At 40.8% G+C, this 21,383-nt stretch overlaps 1 protein-coding gene across 1 annotated transcript in view; it reads left to right on the top strand.

Moving 5' to 3' along the window:
* LOC143934811 (piezo-type mechanosensitive ion channel component 2-like) overlaps window positions 1–21,082 on the top strand; it is a 112,577-nt gene extending 91,495 nt beyond the window's left edge. Inside the window, exons 43-53 of the mRNA XM_077458433.1 lie at window positions 121–268; window positions 759–973; window positions 1,813–1,971; window positions 5,273–5,420; window positions 8,157–8,345; window positions 10,681–10,773; window positions 12,639–12,808; window positions 14,162–14,278; window positions 15,038–15,117; window positions 15,438–15,666; window positions 20,626–21,082. Of these exons, the coding sequence (XP_077314559.1) occupies window positions 121–268; window positions 759–973; window positions 1,813–1,971; window positions 5,273–5,420; window positions 8,157–8,345; window positions 10,681–10,773; window positions 12,639–12,808; window positions 14,162–14,278; window positions 15,038–15,117; window positions 15,438–15,666; window positions 20,626–20,881 (1,804 nt within the window). The 3' untranslated portion in view covers window positions 20,882–21,082. The remainder of the gene's footprint in view (window positions 1–120; window positions 269–758; window positions 974–1,812; window positions 1,972–5,272; window positions 5,421–8,156; window positions 8,346–10,680; window positions 10,774–12,638; window positions 12,809–14,161; window positions 14,279–15,037; window positions 15,118–15,437; window positions 15,667–20,625) is intronic.
* Window positions 21,083–21,383: the final 301 nt, after the last annotated feature.

The raw sequence follows: 21,383 nt of genomic DNA, 5'->3' as shown, positions 1-21,383 counted from the left end.
AATCCTTTCTTTTATTTTCAAATTTAGTTGTTGTGGACAAATTATTATTTTTTCTTTTTAAAGCAGAAACTTTCTTGCATGGAGCCTAATATGAACAGGTTTTTCTTTTCTGTCACACAGAGCGCTGCAAATCTACCTGCCGATCAGACAGTTCTTCTATGATATCATACACCCGGAGTACAGCCCAGTATGCGATGTCTATGCCATCATGTTCCTGGTCGATGTTATCAATTTCATTATTGTTATCTTTGGGTACTGGGCATTTGGGGTAAGGATGCACTGCTCTAGTACTGGACATTTATTGCCCTATTTATAAAAGTTCCTAAAGAAATAAAATGTCCTGGTCTCCTTCTAGCAGCCAGAATTCCGCTTCAGTCTTCTTAAAGTAATAAGTGTATTTTGGTGACTGTTTATTGTTCTCATAGACATTAAGGGATAGGAGAAAATGGGATGTTTTAAAAAAAAAAAAAATTACTGTAAAAATGTGGATGATCAACAACTCTGCCCCCAGACATCCCTTCCAGATTGTATAGTCATGCCCCTGACCTTCAGTGGGATAACACCAGAACAACTTGGTCAGAATACCCCCACCCCCAGCCTACTAATAGGATCTTTTGGAAGCAGCAGAATACTGATTTATAGATTATATTACATCTGGGTGCGCTTTTGCTTGTGATTTTGACACCTCTGAAGCTGCCCTTAAAGTTTTAGAAAATGTCCCCACTCAGTAAATACTGACGGCCTGTATTTATTTGCAGAAACACTCGGCTGCAGCAGATATCACTGAGTCGCTGTCGGAGGACCAGGTACCAGAAGCCTTTCTAGTGATGCTTCTCTTACAGTTTGGCACCATGATCGTTGACAGAGCCATCTATCTGCGCAAAACAATGTTCGGCAAGTGTGTCTTCCAGGTTGTCCTGGTTTTCGGGATTCACTTCTGGATGTTTTTTATCTTACCTGGAGTCACCGAAAGGTATGGTGACATAATACATTTTCACAGTCCCTATTGTCAAAGAACAGGTCCACTTCATGGTTTCTAACGGATGATACTAAAGTCAGAAATGATATTATCATAGGTAATACTTTCAAGAATCATATAAAGTCATGATCCACCATGGCTTTAATAATATTTTGTCAGTTGAAAATACAAATTCCTAAAAATGGAGAGCTATCCAGTCCCCTCCTGACTGAATAACCTTACTACTGGCCATGGAGACTGCCTGTTACAGGGGTAGGCCAGCTCTCAACTTCAATAGCAAGTGTCAGAGTCATTGAGATGCATTTACCTCTAGTGCCTGATATTTTAAGGATGGCATTTTAGCTTGTTTTAGGACCTGACAGGTAAGTGCTTAACAAAGGTTAAACTAGCCAAGCACCATCCACTGTAATGTTGATCCTCAGACCTGGTCCAACTGTTAAATACAAATCTAAAATGCTTACCTAAAAACCCATTACAATGCTGCAAGTTTTAGAGCTTTTGGAAGCTAGTGACGATGTTCCTGCTTTATACTCATACAGTCAGTTTATTAAAGTTTAATAATTAACAGACGTTTATTCATGCTATTGACCATTTATTCAGATTATCAGGCATCAGGTAATGCTTCAATAGCATACTTTTGTTTTTGGGAAGCAGATAATGTAGAAAGACTGAGGACAGCTTGATAGGCAGCTTGAAGCACCACCATCAGAGGTTCCGGAGAGCCATGTGTCATTCACAAGTCACTAACCTGCAGTAGAGTATTTTTTTTTTTTTTAATGCTCAGTACACTACTTGTGTCTTATCTTTGTCCGTATTATGTTTGTGTTTTGCAGGAGATTTAACACAAATAACGTTGCCCAGTTGTGGTACTTTGTTAAGTGTTTGTATTTTGGACTGTCTGCATATCAGATCAAGTGTGGCTACCCCAACCGAGTCCTGGGAAACTTCCTGACAAAGAGTTACAACTGCATCAACCTCTTCCTCTTCCAGGGGTGAGGAAATCTGTTTACTTATCTATTTACCCCTGATCAAACAGGCTTTGTGACACCTTTTACATTCTGCAGGGCATCTGAATTGATGTAGTTTCGGAGTTTCTGATCTAACGTCAGTGGAACGTTAATGAAACTAATTGCTCTGTAAAGAATTTAAATGTGCTCTTGTTACTTTACATAGTCAGTCTTTTTCTTCTTTCCTACTTAAAGTTGAATCCTGGGCAGAAATAAAAATACCACCATTATATATAATGGTGATATAACCACCTGCATATAGAGCAGTCTGAAAAGGCAAACACCCCCCCCCCCCCCCTGCCAGGTCTGCCCTTACCCCATCCAAGTTGTGGGCAGCCTCCCTGGTTTCTCCTGCCCACCAATCCGGTCTAAAAACCGGCTTCCTGTCCTGATTGGCCTGGAAGGAGAAGCAGGAAGACCATAGCATATGTTGATTCGCTAATGTCACAAGTGGGTGGGCTCGCTCCAAGCCCAACCTTTTTGAAGCCAATTAGAGCTCCAGGCTCTAATAATCATGTGCTTAAAAAAAAAAAAAAAAAAAAAAAGCTTGTAGAAATCTGTGTGTCCGGCGCCCCACAGGGAGATTAGGGGGCGGCGTTCCTTATGGACTGGCTGCCGCTGATGGAGAGCAATACAAATAAAGAGACTTTAATAATGCACTACCACTCAAAAAAGTACATACATAGAGTAAGATCCAAAACTTTATTTATATCAAATCATACCAGCGAAAAAACTGGTTTATTATACCTAAAAGTCATATAAACTTGAAAAAATCTTTCAAAACAATGTACATCATAAGCACAAAACTGAACAATATCCCTGATATGTTAGGCCCCACCCACAGGAGACAAATTACTTTTCACTTCTCCGGAAAAGGGGCAATATAAATACCATCCACCAGATATACATATTGGTTCACTTCATCACATCACGTAAAAAGTAGAAAATGCACTTGTAGACTGTGGAGGGGCTTCTGATTTTTTTTTTTTTTCGGCATTTCACAGGCATGCTTCCTCAGGAGAGGGGTGTTCTAAAAGGTAGCAAGTTATGATGCTAAACTCTGGTTAACATCCACCGCCAGGAAAATAGTGGGAAGAGAGAGCAGCTAGTGAAAATTTGAGAAGCCTTAAGGTTCTTATTGTATCCAAAATAAATCATAGGGGTAAAACAGCCATAAGCGCTCACATCACCAGGACAGACATAAAAGTATCACAACAGTGTGTTAATGTGGTTTCACGGTCCAATCACAGGCTGGGATCCCAAAAAGTTAAGTTTTTTTCAACTGAAGTGATGTTCACTAGGAGGCCCAAGCAAAGACCTAGTCCTGTTGTCTGGTAGGAATGCCAGGAACACAAGAAAGGTTGCACAGTACGTTACATAGAAGGTATTAACTACTTGCCTACAGGTCACTTTTTACCCCCATCGTGCCCAGGCCAATTTTCAGCTTTCAGCGATGTCACAATGACAATTGAGCGGTCATGCAACACTGTAACCATATGAAATTTTGTATAATTTGTTTCACATGAATAGATCTTTCTTTTGGTGGTATTTATTCACCTCTGAGTTTTTTATTTTTTGCTAAACAAACAAAGACCTGACATTTTGAAGATTTTTTTTTTTTATAGTTTATTACAAAATTTAGCAAATGGGCAATTTTTCTCCTTCACTGATGGGCTCTGATAGGCGGCACTAAAGGGCACTGATGAGGAGGCACTGATTGGCAGCACTGATGGTTTAACAGAAGCCTGTCATCGGCTCTCTTCTTCTCTCATCACGCTATCGGCGTGAGGGAATAAAAGCCGATAACTGGCTTGTGTTTACATCCGTGATCAGCTGTCATTGGACAGAGCTGATCATGTGGTAAAGGGCCTGTCGATCACAGAGTGCCCCATCTGCATGCGGCAGGGGGTGTGATCATGGGAAGACATCAAAGTAAGCCCACACTGTAGTCATCTTTCAGCTATAGCGCGGGCGGAAACTGGTTAAAGACATTCCGTCCTTAAAGTAGAAGTCTGGTCAAAAGCTAAGCTTAAACTTACTCCCCACCTCACTCTAAGCTCTATGTTAACTATAAAGCAAAGATGTCTATACTTACCTAATCTAAGCCCTTGTACACACGGTCGGAGATTCCGACGGAATGTGTCCTATCGGACCGTTTTGTCGGATATTCCGACTGTGTGGTCTGCATCGGACTGTTTCCGTCGGAATACCCGTCGGACCAAATTTTCCAACTTGCTGGAAATATTTTCCGACAAACTGCTCCGATCAGACATACTCCGATCATGTGTAGAGAATTCCGATCGGACAAAGTGCCAATCATGCTCAGATCAAATTCCTACATCAAAGCTATTGGCTACTAGCCTGAGCGTAGTCCCGTCGTAACGAAATAACGTCATCGCCTTCTGAACGATCGGATTTTCCGACAACTTCGTCCGACCGTGTGTATGCAACAGTTTCGGACAAAATCCAACGGATTTGGTTGTCAGAATGTCCGACCGTGTGTACAAGGGCTAAGAGCACTCCAGTCTGGTCACGTGATTGGGTCCCAGTGTTGGCTACAGTGTAGAGGAGGGACAGACAAACATGGGTGCCCCATAGTAAGTCTATAGGAGATGTCCCCGTCCAGGCTCTGCAGTTGTTGTTGGTGCTCTTCTCCATCCTAAAGTCGCTTTTGGAGAAATAACATAACCGGACTGGAGTTCTTAGCTTAGCTAAGTATAGACATCTTCCCTTTACAGGGTAGTTAGTATAAGGCTTAGAATAGGGGCAGGAGTAGGTTTAAGCTTAGTTAGCTTTTGATTGGATTGCCATTTACATTTTCAGAAAGAGGTCAACAAAGGCAGACCAAATATTTCTCCTCGTACAAGGATTCACCCTCTGTATGTAGTCTGTTTACCTTCATCGAGAGTGAAAAAAAAATAAAAAAAATTTGGGTAGTCACTGGCACAAGAATAGAAGCCTTCCAATAGGACACTAGTTTTGGTGACAACCAGTAATTTCCTCACTTCCTGTGTTGGCTATGGGAAAAGAGGTGAAGGGAAATCACTCCACTCCAATGGGACACAGATGGCAAACAAACTGACAGGGGCTATAACCATCCCTTACTCTATCCCAAATAAAAAAAGAAGCTTTGCCGTTAGTTCTTTAGTATTTGATGGGCTGATTGGCAACATGTATCTTCCTTACACTGTCAAGCCATGATGACTTTTTTTTAACTCTGAGAAATTACATATATGATTACATAGCTTTTATTTTTCAATATGATGTATAATTGTTTGCTGTACAGTTTCCGAATGGTCCCATTCCTGACTGAAATGAGAGCTGTGATGGATTGGATATGGACTGACACGACTCTCAGCCTATCCAGCTGGATCTGTGTGGAGGATCTCTATGCCAATATCTTCATTATGAAGTGCTGGAGGGAATCTGAGAAGGTATGAAGTTTGTATGATCAGGAGTCGTGACTGATAGAAACTGGTGTTCAGGAGAAATGTATGCATCACCCTTACACATCTATTGTTACCTTGACATCCATGGCGTGTCACACTGACTTGACTTTTTGTTGATGAGGTCAAGTAGGCTGAAACAGTCCTGTGTATGAGTTAGCAATCATTAGAATTGCTTATGTGGAGAGTACATAGAGGTTTAAATTGCCTGCTAAAAATGCCACTTTTTCATGGCGATTTTAAACCCTCCAAGTCACTGACTTGTACATGTTTGCAGATTAGGCGTTCTGGCTGCAGGCTTGTTCCAGGTCAGTGACTTTCATGCTGATGTCATTTGATTAAAGTTTATAGAAAAAGTTCATCAATGGCACCTGTGCTTTTCTCTGAAGCCTCTTTTATAAACCAAGTGGATGAGGACACTTGCAGGCTTGTCATATTGGCATGTACCCAGAATGCTTTTCTAAGAAGCTTGGTTGCTTTTATTCTTTAAGATAAAAGGACAAACTCAAAGTTGTTTGCTGGAGACGTATTTTAGGTATCAGTGAGGAGTGTTCAAAAATAAAAAAAAATTAAATAACGAGAACTACTAATATTGTGTTTCAGGTAGATCATATAACTAAGAGATTGAACTGATATGGTAACTTCCTCTCCCTTTTCCTTCCTTTCCTAATGTTTAGCAACCTACCCTTGTTTACAGAATATTTCCGTTTGGGGTAAACAAGGATTCATTTATTATTCAAGAGTAATACACTATTGTATTGTACTGCGAAAAAAATCATAATAGATACTGGTAAGGTATTTTGGTGTCTTATATATGTATAGGACAAAATTATTGAACCAAAATGTTGATGTACTACTTTGTTATATACAGTGGGGCAAAAAAGTATTTAGTCAGACACCAATTGTGCAAGTTCTCCCACTTAAAAAGATGAGAGAGGCCTGTAATTGTCATCATAGGTATACCTCAACTATGAGAGACAAAATGTGGAAACAAATCCAGACAATCACATTGTCTGATTTTTGAAAGAATTTATTTGCAAATTATGGTGGAAAATAAGTATTTTTTTCAATATCAAAAGTTCATCTCAATACTCCATAGTATCCAAAGGTTTTCTATGGGGTTAAGATCTGGAGACTGGCCAGGCCACTCCAGGACCTTGAAACCTTTGTTGCCGGGGGGGGGGAGGCTCTCTCCTCCAAACACAACGAGTTGTGTTTCTACCAAACAGTTCTACTTTGGTTTCACCTGACCATATGACATTCTCCCAATCCTCTTCTGCATCATCCAAATGCTCTCTAGCAAAACTCAGACGTTCCTGGACATGTACTGGCTTAAGCAGGGGGACACGTCTAGCACTGCAGGATCTGAGTCCATGGCGGCATAGTGTGTTACTGATGGTAGCCTTTGTTACGTCGGTCCCAGCTCTTTGCAGGTCATTCACTAGGTCCCCCCCCCCCCCCGTGTGGTTCTGGGATTTTTGCTCACCGTTCTTGTGATCATTTTGACCCCACGTGGTGAGATCTTGTGTGGAGCCCCAGATTGAGGCAGATTATCAGTGGTCTTGTATGTCTTCCATTTTCTAATTATTGCTCCCACAGTTGATTTCTTCACACCAAGCTGCTTGCCTTTTGCAGATTCAGTCTTTCCAGCCTGGTGCAGGTCTACGATTTTGTTTCTGGTGTCCTTAGACAGCTCTTTAGTCTTCACCATAATGGAGTTTGGAGTGTGACTGTTTGAGGTTGTGAACAAGTGTCTTTTATACTGATAACAAGTTCAAACAGGTGCCATTAATACAGGTAATGAGTGGAGGACAGAGGAGCCTCTTACAGAAGAAGATACAGGTCTGTGAGAGCCAGAAATCTTGCTTGTTTGTAGGTGACCAAATACTTGCATACTTAATATTTGAAAATAAATTCTTTAAAAAATCAGACGTGATTGTCTGGATTTATTTGCATTTTGTCTCTCATAGTTGAGGTATACCTATGATGGACAATTACAGGCCTCTCTCATCTTTTTAAGTGGGAGAACATGCACAATTGATGGCTGACTAAATACTTTTTTGCCCCACTGTATCTGAAAAACTCAATAAAAATATTTGAACTAAAAATGAGTATTCAATACTCTTCTTATGTCCCCCTCCCCCTTTTATTTCTCCTTTTGCCTGCTCCCCCTCCCCCGGTTGACACACATTAGCTCTAATGCTGCATCTACCCATGATGGGTGTCGGACCCCTATATCGCGCAGCTAACCCAATGCTCTCATGTATGCAACACTGCCTTGGCCAGATTGGCCCACGTTATTTGATGTATCGTATGTATGCCTGCTATGTATGTTATCTTCTGTTTCTTTCTTTTTTTTCAATAAAGTTTGTTTTTCGAAAAAAAAAAAAGAGTATTCAAAACCTTGTATATGTTTACTGTCAGGAGAGATGGAAAATATTGTGAAGACACTCAACCTGCCCCATGTGACAGCACAGGGTTCCTGAGTGTTCGATCACATAGCACCAGAGCTGCCACATTATCCACGTAGAAGGAAGGGTAGTAAGTCATATGTTCTGTTATACAGAGTAATACTGGTTATTTTTGTTCACTGTTGGTGGCTGAACAGATTGGCAGGGGAGTGAAACATCTGAGTGATGTGCAGTTGAGAAGTGTGGCAGTTAAGTGGACCTGCTGTTTTGCCCTGCATTCAAGAGGTTAATTTTATATTTGTAAACTTTTCAGAAATATCCAGAGCCCCCAGGCCAGAAGAAAAAGAAAATTGTCAAGTACGGAATGGGAGGAGTTATTATTTTTGCACTCATCTGTATTGTTTGGTTCCCACTCCTGTTTATGTCACTGGTGAAATCTGTGGCCGGGGTGACAAATCAGCCTTTGGATGTTTCCATGCAGATAAGCATCAGTGGTTATGAGGTAAGAATGTACTCAAGTAATGGTATTGCATTTTCAATAAATATCCTTCCAGGCCCTGCCTCAAAGCACCATACATGACACTGTTACCTTCCTTGGATATTGGAGGACTCCATACAGTAGCAGTACCACCATTAAGGCGCGAAGAGACCAACTGAGAAACCCCTGAATGGCCTGGAGCTGCAAATGTTATTTGGGTCAGATATACAGTATGTATAGAAAAGAATCGGCCCCCCTTTAAAATATTCACATGTTGTTGCTTTTAGCAGCCTGAAATAAAAACAGACACATTTTTTGTTTTATCTACTCAGTGCAACATATAACATCCAAGTGAAAGATCTAATACCAACATGTCAGGGAAAAAAAAAAAATCAAAAACCGTATCATGAAGTTGGCAAAAGGTTTAGCCCCTTGTGTCAGTATTTTGTTGAGCTTCTTTTTTCTTTAATTACAGCCTTTAGTCCATTGGGATGTCTCTACTAACTTTGCACATCTAGACTTTGTTATATGTGCCCACTCTTCTTTGCAGAACTGCTCAAGTTCAGTTAAATTTGATGGTGAACATTTGTGGACTGCAGTCTTCCAATCATTCCACAGATTTTTAATGAGTTTTAAGTCTGAGCTCTGACTAGTCCATTCAGGGACATTCACCTTTTTCTCCTTCAACCACTGTGTGGTAATTTTTGTTGTGTGCTTTGTGTCATTGTCATTCTGGAAGGTAAACCTTCTTCCCATTGACAACTTTCTGGCACAGGGCAGCAGATTTACCTGATGGTATTTTGCCCCATCCATTTTCCGTCTATCCTTAAAAGTGCTCCAGTGAAACACCCCCATAACAGGATATTTCCACCACCATGCTTTACTGTAGGAATGGTGTTATTTGGATGGTGAGCTGTATTGCATTTCCGCCAGACATATTGTTTGGTGTTGAGGCCAAATTAATTTAATTTTAGTCTCATCTGACCATAACCCCTTTTTCCATGTGGCCTCAGAATCTACAAGGTGTGTTTTGGCAAAGCACAGTCGTGACTGTATGTGGCCTTTCTTCAGGAGTGGCTTTTTTTCTTGCAACCCTCCCATATAAGCCATATTTGTGGAGAATTTATGATATTGTTGTCACATGCACATAATGACCACCCTTTGTCATAAATGCCTGCAACTGCTTCAGAGTTGCTGTAGGCCTCTTGGTAGCCTCTCTGCCCAGTTTCCTCCTGGCTCTTTCATCCAGTTTGGAGTGACGTCCTGATCCAGCGAGGAGGTCTGTGTTGTATCAAATACCTTCCATTTCTTAGTACAAAACTTGAATGTGCTTCTAGGCATTGATAAAGCCTTTAAAAAAAATAAAAAATCCCCGTGATCTTTTGACAGTGCCTTGCCACCCACAGTTCATTGTTTGCTTCAGATGCTACAGGAAAGCTCTTTTCATGCTGAGATAATCAAAATGTCCACAGCTGATCAGTTGAAAGTTTAAATGGCTTTGTGTGCCACTGAGAAGGTGATTAGCTACACCTGATTGAGTTTACAAGCCATTTTTAGGTGTGGGGGGGGGGGGGGGGTGATCCTTTTTCCAACTCACTGATGCTGCTTTTGAATTAAAAAAAACGGACATGTTGGTTTTATATCTTTCACTTGGATATTAGAAGTAGTAGAGTAAATACAGCTGGATAAAATAAAAAATGTCTGTCTTTATTTTAGGCTGCAAAGCAACAAAATGTGATTAATTTAAAGGGAGTCATTCTTTTCTATACCCTCTGTATGTGCTGCCCCACCATCTTCTAAGTAATGCAACATAAAAGTTACAGATTGAAGTCTTTATTGAAGGAGTTGTGCAAAGTATAAATAAGAACTTATTTTGAAGTTATGCTGCTTGTTTCTTCTGTTTGCAGCAAACATAAATAGGTTGATACAGCTTAAAGGATTCCTCCACGTAAATTACAGTGGGGTCAATTTACTAAACCTCAAGAGTGCCAAATCTGGTGCAACATTGTAGACCCATTATCTTCTAACTTCAGCTTGCTCAATTAAGCTTTGACAAAAGAAAAAAACTGGAAGCTGAACGGTTTCTATGCAGATCTGCACCATATTTTGCACTTTCCAGTTTTAGTAATGTGTCTTCAGCATCACTCCCCACCTTGATGATCATTACGAGAGGATGGGTGGGGGGGGTGCGCACTTCTAAACAGGCACATTGATTCTTCACAAATACTCCACTTAGTTTTCATTCTATACTGTGATAATTAATGTCAGCAATGTTACTTTTCAAGTACCACTACTAATCATGTTTTTAAAGAAATACGCTTTCTATGTTTTTTTGTTTTCTCTCTTTTGAATTATTCAGCCTCTGTTTACTATGAGTGCCCAGCAGCAGAACTTGGTCCCCTTCTCTCAGGGAGCGTTTGATCAGCTGACATACAGTTACGCCTTACACCCCGTGAGTACACATTGATATACTGAAATACGGGGAGGTTTATTTAGCAATACGTAGAATCCAGCAGTGGGAATAAGACTGTTAATTGGTATAGTAAAGACCAAAAAAGCTGCAGGAACAGGGACACAAAAGGCTCTTTTTAGTAGAGTTCCTACGAGGTATAAGAAGTAGTATGTAGGTTTAAATAAACCTCTCTACTTTTTTTGGTTTGCTAAATATAGAATTTAAAATGTTTTGATAGATCTGTTTTAGAACTGCAAAAAATATTTTTTTTTTTACTTGTCATATATTTTATTTCTTTTTTTTTAGTCCTTTGACAGACACAGGACTTAATTGATGTCTGAACAGCCTACAGGTTTGGACACAGGCATACAGAAAATGTTGTAAGCCCCATACAACCCCTCCTCTACCTAGCATGCCTCAATTTTGTGAGCAAGCAGTACCCGGGGCTCAGAGGTCTGGGACCTATGCCCCCCTGAGAAAAACTATTTTATGCTAAGTACAAAGATCTTATTTTCTCATTCGTGACAGACATGGGTGATGCCTTGTATTTAGTAGTGACAGTGCAGTCACAAGTGGCGCACTCACCATTGCCCAGCATAGGGAGATAGTCAATCATTCTGTTGCAGGGAAAGTTCTCAAACCTTCCCAGAGATGAAGGTCCTGCAGCACTGGATGATTACTAGGGCATATCAAAATAGAATACTGACTCCCTGCAGGGTCTGCTGATAAAGCAGGAACTGTCTGTTCTGGGGAGTCAGACATAAGTCCCCAATATGGTAAGACTGGAGCCATAGAAGACCTCCCAGGGCAACGGGAAAGAACCAGCTTGTCTCCGGCTAAAAGCTGACAGGTTGTGCCTGGAGCTTCTTGATCCAAGCAAACTATTTAAATGTCGGACCCTGAATTCAGGCTCCCAGACATAAAAAGGGAGGCTGAACAGGACTGAGTGGCTGCATGCAAAAGGGAGACCATGTTAGGAGGCACTGCCTAGTAAACCTGAAGAGTTAAGCGGGAGAAGATAAAGGTCCACAGGTACAATATCCCCTTGCAAGGACCAAAATGGAACTAGTGCTACATGGTGACTCAAGAGTACCAAAGCCAGAAACCTGGGGAGCCTGACTCTCTTCAAAAGGAGGGTCTCCTGAGTTTTCCACAGTTTGACCAGCTCAAGCAGCGGTGCAGCAAAGTATCTTGATTGAAGTCACAGAAGCTTAAAAAATAAAATAATAAAAATAGCAGTGTATTACAGAATCTTGACTGACATTTCAAGGAAAAAAGTCCAGCAAAATTAATTAGTTTTATTCAGTGGAGCTAGAAAAAAAAGGTGTCCAACCTCCCAGGGGTTGCCTTGAGACTTTTTCTGTATGCCAGTGTCCCTACCTTTTGTAGGCAGTAAAAAAAAGGAACTGGTACTGAGTTCTTGTGTCTCCCAATGGGCAATTGAGAATATACCCATTACACTTATATACACTTCCTGTAAGGAGCCCTCACCGGTTCCGATTTTGTACTATAGCCTGATTAGCCTTTATTTTGTAGAAATCTGATAGTGGAAGTGGTTCAGTATTTTTACAAGGAACACTTGACAGGGTTGACACCATTCAGTCCACAAAGATGATGTGTGTTGTCAGCCCACAGGGCTTAGGAGCTGAATATTTTCATTTCTGAGAGATGAACACCTGTACTGTAGATGTACATCTTTTTTGTACTGGCAGGGTTTTTAAAGGGATAAAACATGAGGAATTGTATTATTTTTTTTAACTTGCCAGCATCCCCATCTATAATTGGGATTGAGTATGCCCTTTCACATCTTGTTTCATTGAGGGCAATTTATCTGATGCACAGTATTTGTTTTCTTCTGCTCATAGTCTGCCATGCAGTTTATAGTTAATTATATGCCAGAGGACATTGTTACCGCTAAAATAAAGAGCAATGCCAGCCTTCTGTGGACTATCAGCCCAGCAAGCCGAGAGGCCATGATCGAGGAGCTATCTGAATCCACTCATATCTACTTTGATGTTCATTGGAGCATCCTCAGGTACAGAGGGGCACATGCATAAATTTGCTGGGAAAAGCCAGCATCACACCATAGTTTTTCTGCATGCTACCCTATTAAGAGAACCTTCTCTCAAACATGATGGCAGTGGGGTTGATTTACTAAAACTAGAGAGTGCAAAATCTGGGGCAGCTGTGCATGGTGGCCAATCGGCTTCTAACTTCAGCTTGTTTAACCACTTAAGGACCAGGCCTGTTACTGAGATTTGTTGTTTACAAGTTAAAAACATTTTTTTTTTGCTAGAAAATTACTTGGAACCCCCAAACATTATACAACTTTTTTTCTTACACCGTAGAGAATAAAATAGCGGTCTTTGCAATACTTTCTGTCACACTGTATTTGCACAGCGGTCTTACAAGTGCACTTTTTTTGGGGGAAAAAATGCACTTTTTTAATTAAAAAATAAGACAACAGTAAAGTTAGCCCAATTTTTTTTATATATTGTGAAAGATAATGTTACACTGAGTAAATTGATACCCAACAAGTCACGCTTCAAAATTGTGCATGCTCGTGGAATGGCGACGACATTTTACCCTTAAAAATCTCCATAGGCGACGTTTAAAAAAAAAATTCTACAGAGGAGGTCTAGGCCTAGAATTATTGCTCTCACTTTACCGATTGCGGCGATACCTCACATGTGTGGTTTGAACACCGTTTTCATATGCGGGCGCTACTCACGTATGAGTTCGCTTCTGCACGCGAGCTTGGTGGGACAGGGCGAGTTTAAAAAAAAAAAAAAATCTTATATATTTTACCTTTTTATTTTTACACTGTTCTTTTTTTTTTTTTAATTTGTCACTATTATTCCTATTACAAGGAATGTAAACATCCCTTGTATTAAAAAAAAAAAAAAAAAAAAAAAAAAAAAAAGCATGACCGGACCTCTTAAATAGGAGATCTGGGGTCAAAAAGACCTCAGATCTGATATTTACACTAAAATGCAATTAAAAAAAAATCTGCCGTCGAGACCACTATTATCGGAGACCAGGCCGGCTGCTGAAGAAGAGGATACCAGGGTTATGGCAGCCAGCTGCTGCCATAACAAAGATATCCGTCTTCAAAGTTAGGACGTATATTGGCGTGCGGCGGTCCAGAAGTGGTTAGGTTTCGACAAAAAAAAGCCGATTTGTTTCTATGTAGAGCTGCCCCAGATTTTGCACTCTCCAGTTTTATTAAATCAACCCAGTCTCTCTAAGGGACACAGTGTGCAATCAACTGCTCACTGTCTGCTGTGCTGGCAAATCTCATCTCACCTTACCCTGACTGCTACAAAATTTAACCAGGCCAGGAATTGTATTGTGTATACTGTACCATGACTATTGTGTTCTGTTCCAGGAATGCATCTATTGTAAAGAGCGCAGAGAGCTTTGGAAAACACACAGTGTGCTATGATGATGCAGAAACCCGTGACCAGATTGTTCAGATGTTGAGAGGGGAAAGAAGAGAGCCATTGTATGATATGTTTGTCTACGTCTGTGTTGTCTAATATTTATCCCCCTGCCAAAGCCGAGTATTTTGTAGTGGAGCAGCTCAGTCATAGTGGTCCCTGTGTAAGACCCAAGCATGGGGTTTCTATAAACCAGAATGATGTATTAACAACCAAGTCTATCTGTGCTCTGCCATAATGAAGCTACACCTATTAGCATGTCAAAAAACATGTCATGATTATGCCACCCACGTTTGTCAAAGTGTATGAGAATATGCAAAAGGCTGCTTTGTCATTATATTAAAATAAGGCAAATATAGGAGCAGCAATTTACAGATTCAGCATACCTAGAGGGACTTGTCTAAAGACTTGTATGGATGCATCTTTACCTTCCAAATCTGTTTGGAATAGGCAGCCAATTTGTGTATCTGCCCCACAAAGAATATGCCCATGGTGGTAAGAAAGAAGCAAAAGTGTTTGCAAAGTAAAGGACAGTCTGACCTGGGAGGGGCCCAGTTCCAGCAGACGTGTTTGGGCCATTGATGGCTACATAGCATTTCTCAGGAGCTCCCTGATGGTGGCAACTATGCCTGGTAGTAGTTCATAAGAAGCCCATGTGGCAGGGCGGCACAGTTAGGGGACAGGGTGATGTCAAGGAATTTAATGGCAGATCGCCAGGTATAGGAACCAATAATAAAAGACGGACTTGTATAAATATTTAGAATGACTTATGAAATTGCCTTACAATGTGGACGCTTTTTTTTTTTTTTTTTTTTTTTTTTTAGGATGCTGAAGAACATTTTGCCAAAGCACCTCAGAGCAAACGCTGGCCCTGAGGCCAAAATTGCCCACCGTCTCAAGACAGGTAATAACTAAATATGATAACAGCTAAATCTAAAAGGATCTGCCACATTGCAAAATATCAGTGAAAAGGCTCCGTTGGAAGCCGACATGCACAGACGTGTGCCGTGTGTTTGTTTCAGGCCTCAGGCACTGCCTGCAGTGAAGCAGAACAGGGTTACACAGCGGTAGCTTCTATTTCATGTCATTTATCTGCTGCAATAAACAGTGATGGGATGGGTGTAGAGTGGACTTTTTGATGTGCGACTAAAATCCTCTTCTCCTTATTGCCAGACTACTAAAACGATAGAAATCCTTTTCACCTCCATCTGGTCTCTCCTTTAGACTTTTCAGATAAGCCAGAAGACATTGAGAAATATGCCTTTTTCCGGAATCTAACCCTCAAACTGCAGCAGTTGACTGTTAACAGCACATCAGGCCAGGTGACGGAGTGGTGGGTTATTCAGGAGTGGCATCCAGCCTGCGGGGCAAATGGCTGTGCTAAGAATATAGAACTTGTAATTTACAATGATAAAGCCAGTCCTCAGAGCCTTGGATTCCTAGCTGGATACGGGTAAGAGCTGCCTCTTTTTAATACTATCTTCCTAAATAGGCTTACCTATCAAAGAGTAACCATGCAAATTGCCTATAACATCCAGATTAATATTCTCTAGCGTTCACTGAGCGACACAGCTTGATGGTAAGAAATCAGGGTTATGACGCTTCCCTCAGGAGATATGGACACTAGACACATACAACTCTAAAGGCATGTCCCCTAAAGTCTATAACCTCTCTGACGCTAATCTTGCTCAACTTCCTTTTGGGGAATGGGTATTCTTTTTTTCTGCCATATTAGTGTTTTGGCAAATTTGGTTAAAATTTTCTGCAATCTACAGCTACTGGTAGATTTAAGCTGGATATTGGAAATCCTGGAAGTCTCTCCAGTTAGCCAATGAGCTCAGGTTTTTCTAGCTCATTATACTTTTGTTCCCTTTGCAATGGTCTGGCAGCGATACACCTGCCTATCAAGTTTACACAGGACTCATATATATGGTATACATGGGGATTCCTTGCTGAGTTACCTGTCCTCATCTCTGAAAACCCACTTTGTGGTAATGGGTGTATCAGGCTTTACAGTGTTGGGTATTTTAGCTTTTGCTGCACCTAATGCGGTCTAGGTATGCCATATTTTCAGAAGTTGCAGAAGTTATCAGGATCTGTGTAAAGCACATAAAGATTTCTGCTCTGTGCTTGTCTATTTTTACTATACTAAAGCAAACTGTGCATAGTTTTCAGGCTTGGGGTGATTCTCCTCTTTATTTTTACCTAGGGCTGTTACTTGTATTGACACTGGGGCCAGGCAGTATGTATGCCCCAACCATCATTTTAAACTTCCTATGGTTTTCTTCTTTTTAGCCAGGATCTTTGTTGACATTACTACTGGAAAGGAGCTAGCACATGGCAAACATATCTCCTTTTGTGGCTTCATCTCATCTGTGGAGTACTCTGAAGCTGCTAAAGCCAGCCTGCATATAAGAACATATTTTTTATGGCAACAGATGCAGCCTTTTGGTGCTGCTCTTTGCCTGCAGTAGCAGTGGGCACAGCCTTTCCTAGGTACACCTATAACGTTCAGCTGGTCTATGGTATTCTTATAGGAGTGTACATGTCTGCTGTTGGGAAAAGCCAGCTCCAAATTTTACTAGCTTCTTGATTGAAGAAGAAGCAAGACAGGTTTGTTTCCAGAACCTGGGATCCAACAGTGGGCAGAGCAGATGCCCTAGTGGCACCAGTATACCCTGATCTACACATTTTCGCCATTAAAACTTTTATCTCGTCTATGTTGAATGATTAAGGCTCCGAGTATTCCAGTCATTCCATTCCTTTTTGCCCCCCTCATTGGTCTGGGTCAAAGATTGTGCTATCTCAGCCTTGTTTGTGTGTAAACGGACTTGCTGTGCCCGTTACACGATCTCTTGCCTCAAGGACTAATCTTTCACCCTGCTTTTTGGTTGCTGGAATTGCTGACCTGGTTGTTGAAAGGTGTGTAGACTTATTTTCATTGATGTGAATCTATGGGTGTTTCCACATGTACCATTTCAGTGAGCTGTGTTCTTTTTGCCATTTTGGGTGGAACAACATATATTCCTTAGTACCATCAATGATCAGGTCTAGTCTTTTTCAACACCCCCTTGCTAATCATGTACTGATTTGTACTTAGTATTCAATGGGGTACACATATTGCTCCACTCCAACTGTGGGATTTAAATCAAGTATTGTCAATGCAACAAAGACCTCCATTTGAACCCATTTATGACATCTCCCTGACATTACTATTCCATAAAGTTAGCCTTTCTTGTGGCCATTGCTTCTGGCAGAAGAGTTTCTGAGTATTTCATGCTGTCTCCCAAAAAGCTCTATTTGATCTTATGTAGAAACAGGGTGGTGAGTACTATCAGATGTTTTTTTTTTTTTTTGTCATTCCAAAGTAACCTAGAAAAGGTTTCTGTGCATTCATCTAAGGCTCGCCCATTCCTAAAAGTCTTGGAGGATAATTTTATGGGTCAGTTGGTAGACGCACCAACTAGAAATAAAGCGTTAATGGATCTACTGATTACCAACAATACAGACCTGATCACGGATATACGGGGCAATTTAGGTAACAGCGATCACAGGTCAATTGGCTTCAGTATAAATCACACAAATGGGAAACATAAGGGGTATACAAAGACACTGAATTTCAAAAGAGCCAACTTCCCTAAACTACGAACCTTGCTAGAAGGCATAACTTGGGATAAAATCTTAGGAACAAAGAACACGGAGGAGAGATGGGTTTGCTATAAGTGCATTAGATAATGCATCCCACTAGGTAATAAATTTAAAAGTCAACAAAAGTCCTGAATGGCTTAACTCCAATATAAAAGCAAAGGAGAAGGCCTTCAAAAAATACAAGGTTGAGGGATCATCATCAGCATTCATGCTTTATAAAGAATGTAATGAGAAATGTAAAGGTTGCAATAAGGACAGCTAGGCTAGAACATGAAAGGCATAGCGGAGGAGAGCAAACAAAATCCCAAGGAATCTTTATGTAAACAGTAAAAAAGGCAAACAGACCATATTGGCCCCATAAAGAATGAGGAAGTACATCTGGTTACAAAGGATGGGGAGATGGCGAAGGTATTGAATTTATAATTCTCTTCAGTCTTCACGAGAGAATCAGGGGGCTTCAGTAACCAAAACTGCAGTGTTAATCCTCATGACAGGAAGCACCTCCATGGTTAACAGAGGACAGAATTACAATTAGACTTGGGTAACTTAACATTAATAAAGCACCGGGACAAGATGGCTTGCACCTGAGGGTACTTGGAATTCAGTCAAGGAATTGACAGACCATTGTTCCTAATTTTTACTTATAGTCTACGAACTGGAATGGTACCAACTGATTGAAGAAAAGCCAATGTAAGACCAATATTTAAAAAGGGCCCAAAAATACATTGGGGGAAATTTCGATGAGCGGAAGGTCCATTTTAGGGTGGACCGCCGCTTTAAAGTGGGAAGAAAAGAGGTTTAACCTTAAACTACATAGAGGGTCCTTTACTGTAAGAGTGGCAAGGATGTGGCATTCCCTTCCAAAGGCGGTGGTCTCAGCGGGAGCATCGATAGTTTCAAGAAACTATTAGGTAAACACCTGAACGCCCGCAACATACAGGGATATACAATGTAATATGACATATAATCACACACGGGTTGGACTTGTGTCTTTTTTTTTTTTCCAAACCTCACCTACTATGTAAGGTTTTCCAGCTCCATTATTTCTAAGTGGATTAAACAGGTTGTTCTGGCCTATGAGTTTCATTATAAAGTGTCTACTTTGCTTGTAAAGCTAAACTCCAGGAATTGAGCAAAATGTACCCTTTGCAGCTTCTTGGGCTGTTGTAATATGATATTCTGTACATACTTTCTCTAAGTTTTTTACAAGGTTGATGTGACTGCCTCAGTATATGTTAGTTTTTGCAAGTTTCTACAAGTCTATATTTAATTGCCATGGTTTCCATTTTAGTTTATTTTTCTTCTTCCTAGCTGTGTTGTTTGGGTGTATCCAAGCCTCAGTTTGGACTGCTTTTGCATGTTCCTATCAAGATGTGTCCCTCAATGGAGAATAAATAGGAGTTTTGTGCCTGTAGTGTGGGACAGAGCTCGATAGTAAGAAACCTGGGTTATATACTGTTGCCTGCAGGAGAAATGGACACTAGGCACATAGAAAAGTGAAGGCCAGCCCCCCTTCATGCTATAACTTCTTCTACATCAACCCTAATCTGTATTAACATGCAGTCTAAATAGAGAATGAGAACATGTGGTTATTTTTTTTTGCGCTATATACAAAAAAAGGCCAACATTCATTCTCTCTGCCACCATCTACTCCTTCAACCTCCAGCCGTAGCAGGCCAATTTCGTACTACATCCTCCCTGAATGCACACCTGATTGTTGCATTCCTCCTCAGCAACCTACATTTAGTGCATCACTCCCACAGAACCCGCATTCACCATCTAATCATCAGCATTCTCCTGTAACCTGAACACACACACACACCTTCCCAGGCAACTTACTTTCACCTTGTGATCACATTACATCCCTTCTTGCAATCTTCATAATGCACTTCACTCTCTGTCAACCTTCATTCAAAAATCCCTCCTAGTACATTTCTCCCCATGAACCTGAGTTCACACCCCAATCCTCCCCGAAGCCCTGAATATTTCCATCCTCAGCAACCTGCATTCAATCCTCCCCATCATAGTGCATCACTCACTATTAAGCAACCTACATTCACCTCCCCAAAAAAAAAAACATCCCTCGTTCTGTCAACCTACATAAAGCACATCCCTCCTTGGAACCAGCATTCACCACAGCAATCTACACAAGTACAGCATTCTCCAACAACCTACATTCACCCCCTACAGCTCAAGCCTCCCAGACAACCTGCATTCACAACACATTCCAGCCTGGAAATCACAGCTCATCACTCACTGCATTCATACACAAATCATAGCAAAATTTGCCCCAGTACCTTGAATTCCCCCTCCCCTTGCATCCTTCCTTGGTAGCATACATGTAATGCATTACCCCCACTATCACAGATCATCCCACCCTAGTAAACTACATATTGTGATGGGGGGGGGGGGTGAATGAAGGCTGCCTGGACGAGATGCATACCCCCCTGAATGCACATTGTATCCCTTTTTTGCCAACCTACATACAAGAGCATCATTTCCACAGGACCTGCATTCAAATCTTCCCTCAGAAGCATTGCACCTTGGCAGCCAACATTTAACACAATCACATCCCTCATCCGCACACATAATGAAAACAAAGTAGTGTAAATATTTTGGCCCACCCAGCATTTGTTGCAGACTTCCAAAGATCTGAAATTAGCACTTTTCATTACTGAGTGATAAAAGTTACATACCTCTGCTGCCAAGCTAGTATCCACTTTTTGCAATATAATAACCCATATTTCTGATTTGTTTTTTTCAGCATTGTTGGCCTTTACATGTCGGTTGTTCTGGTCATTGGCAAATTCATCCGAGAGTTCTTCAATGGGATCTCACGCTCCATCATGTTTGAAGAACTACCAAACGTTGACCGCATTTTAAAACTTTGCACAGACATCTTCTTGGTGCGTGAGACAGGAGACTTAGACCTGGAGGAACAATTGTTTGCCAAACTGATCTTCCTCTACAGATCTCCCGAGACCATGATCAAATGGACCAGAGAACGACATGACGAGTGACCTTCACAGATGTCAACCAAGGACTCTCCCCTGTACTTCTAAGAACACTGAGTTACAAAAGGTGTGGACTGCAGGCTAGTACCATGTCATTATGTATTAGAATTGAGCTGCAGAAAAATGGAGCTCGAAGGATGCAATGGGAATACACATTTACATAATAATTTGTATGCAACTAAAAAAAATAAACACTAGTAAACCATTGATTTATACAAAGTATCTGAAATGTGCATTGTAGATAGCTATAATCTGTAAGCTAAACCGTTTTTTGGATCAAAAGAATGAAAAAAATGCTGTTTTATAGACATTTGATAATCTTGGTGCTGTTTTAGGAGGGAAGGTGAAGAGTAAAAGAACTGACATACACTGGGCCATATTCAAGCTTTCCATCAGCAATCCCCCACCATTCTAAATAGTTTCAAAGTGCCTAAAAATTATTGAAGTTAATTTGAAAACCCATAAAACAAAAAAATATATATACATACACATACACACACACACACAC

Source organism: Lithobates pipiens, unplaced genomic scaffold, assembly GCF_037356315.1.
Source record: "Lithobates pipiens isolate NorthernLeopardFrog02 unplaced genomic scaffold, aLitPip1_a1.2 Scaffold_28, whole genome shotgun sequence".
In the NCBI taxonomy this organism is placed as follows: Eukaryota; Metazoa; Chordata; class Amphibia; order Anura; family Ranidae; genus Lithobates; species Lithobates pipiens.
Note: the sequence above shows the minus strand (reverse complement) of the source record. Positions and strands in the feature narration are given on the sequence as shown.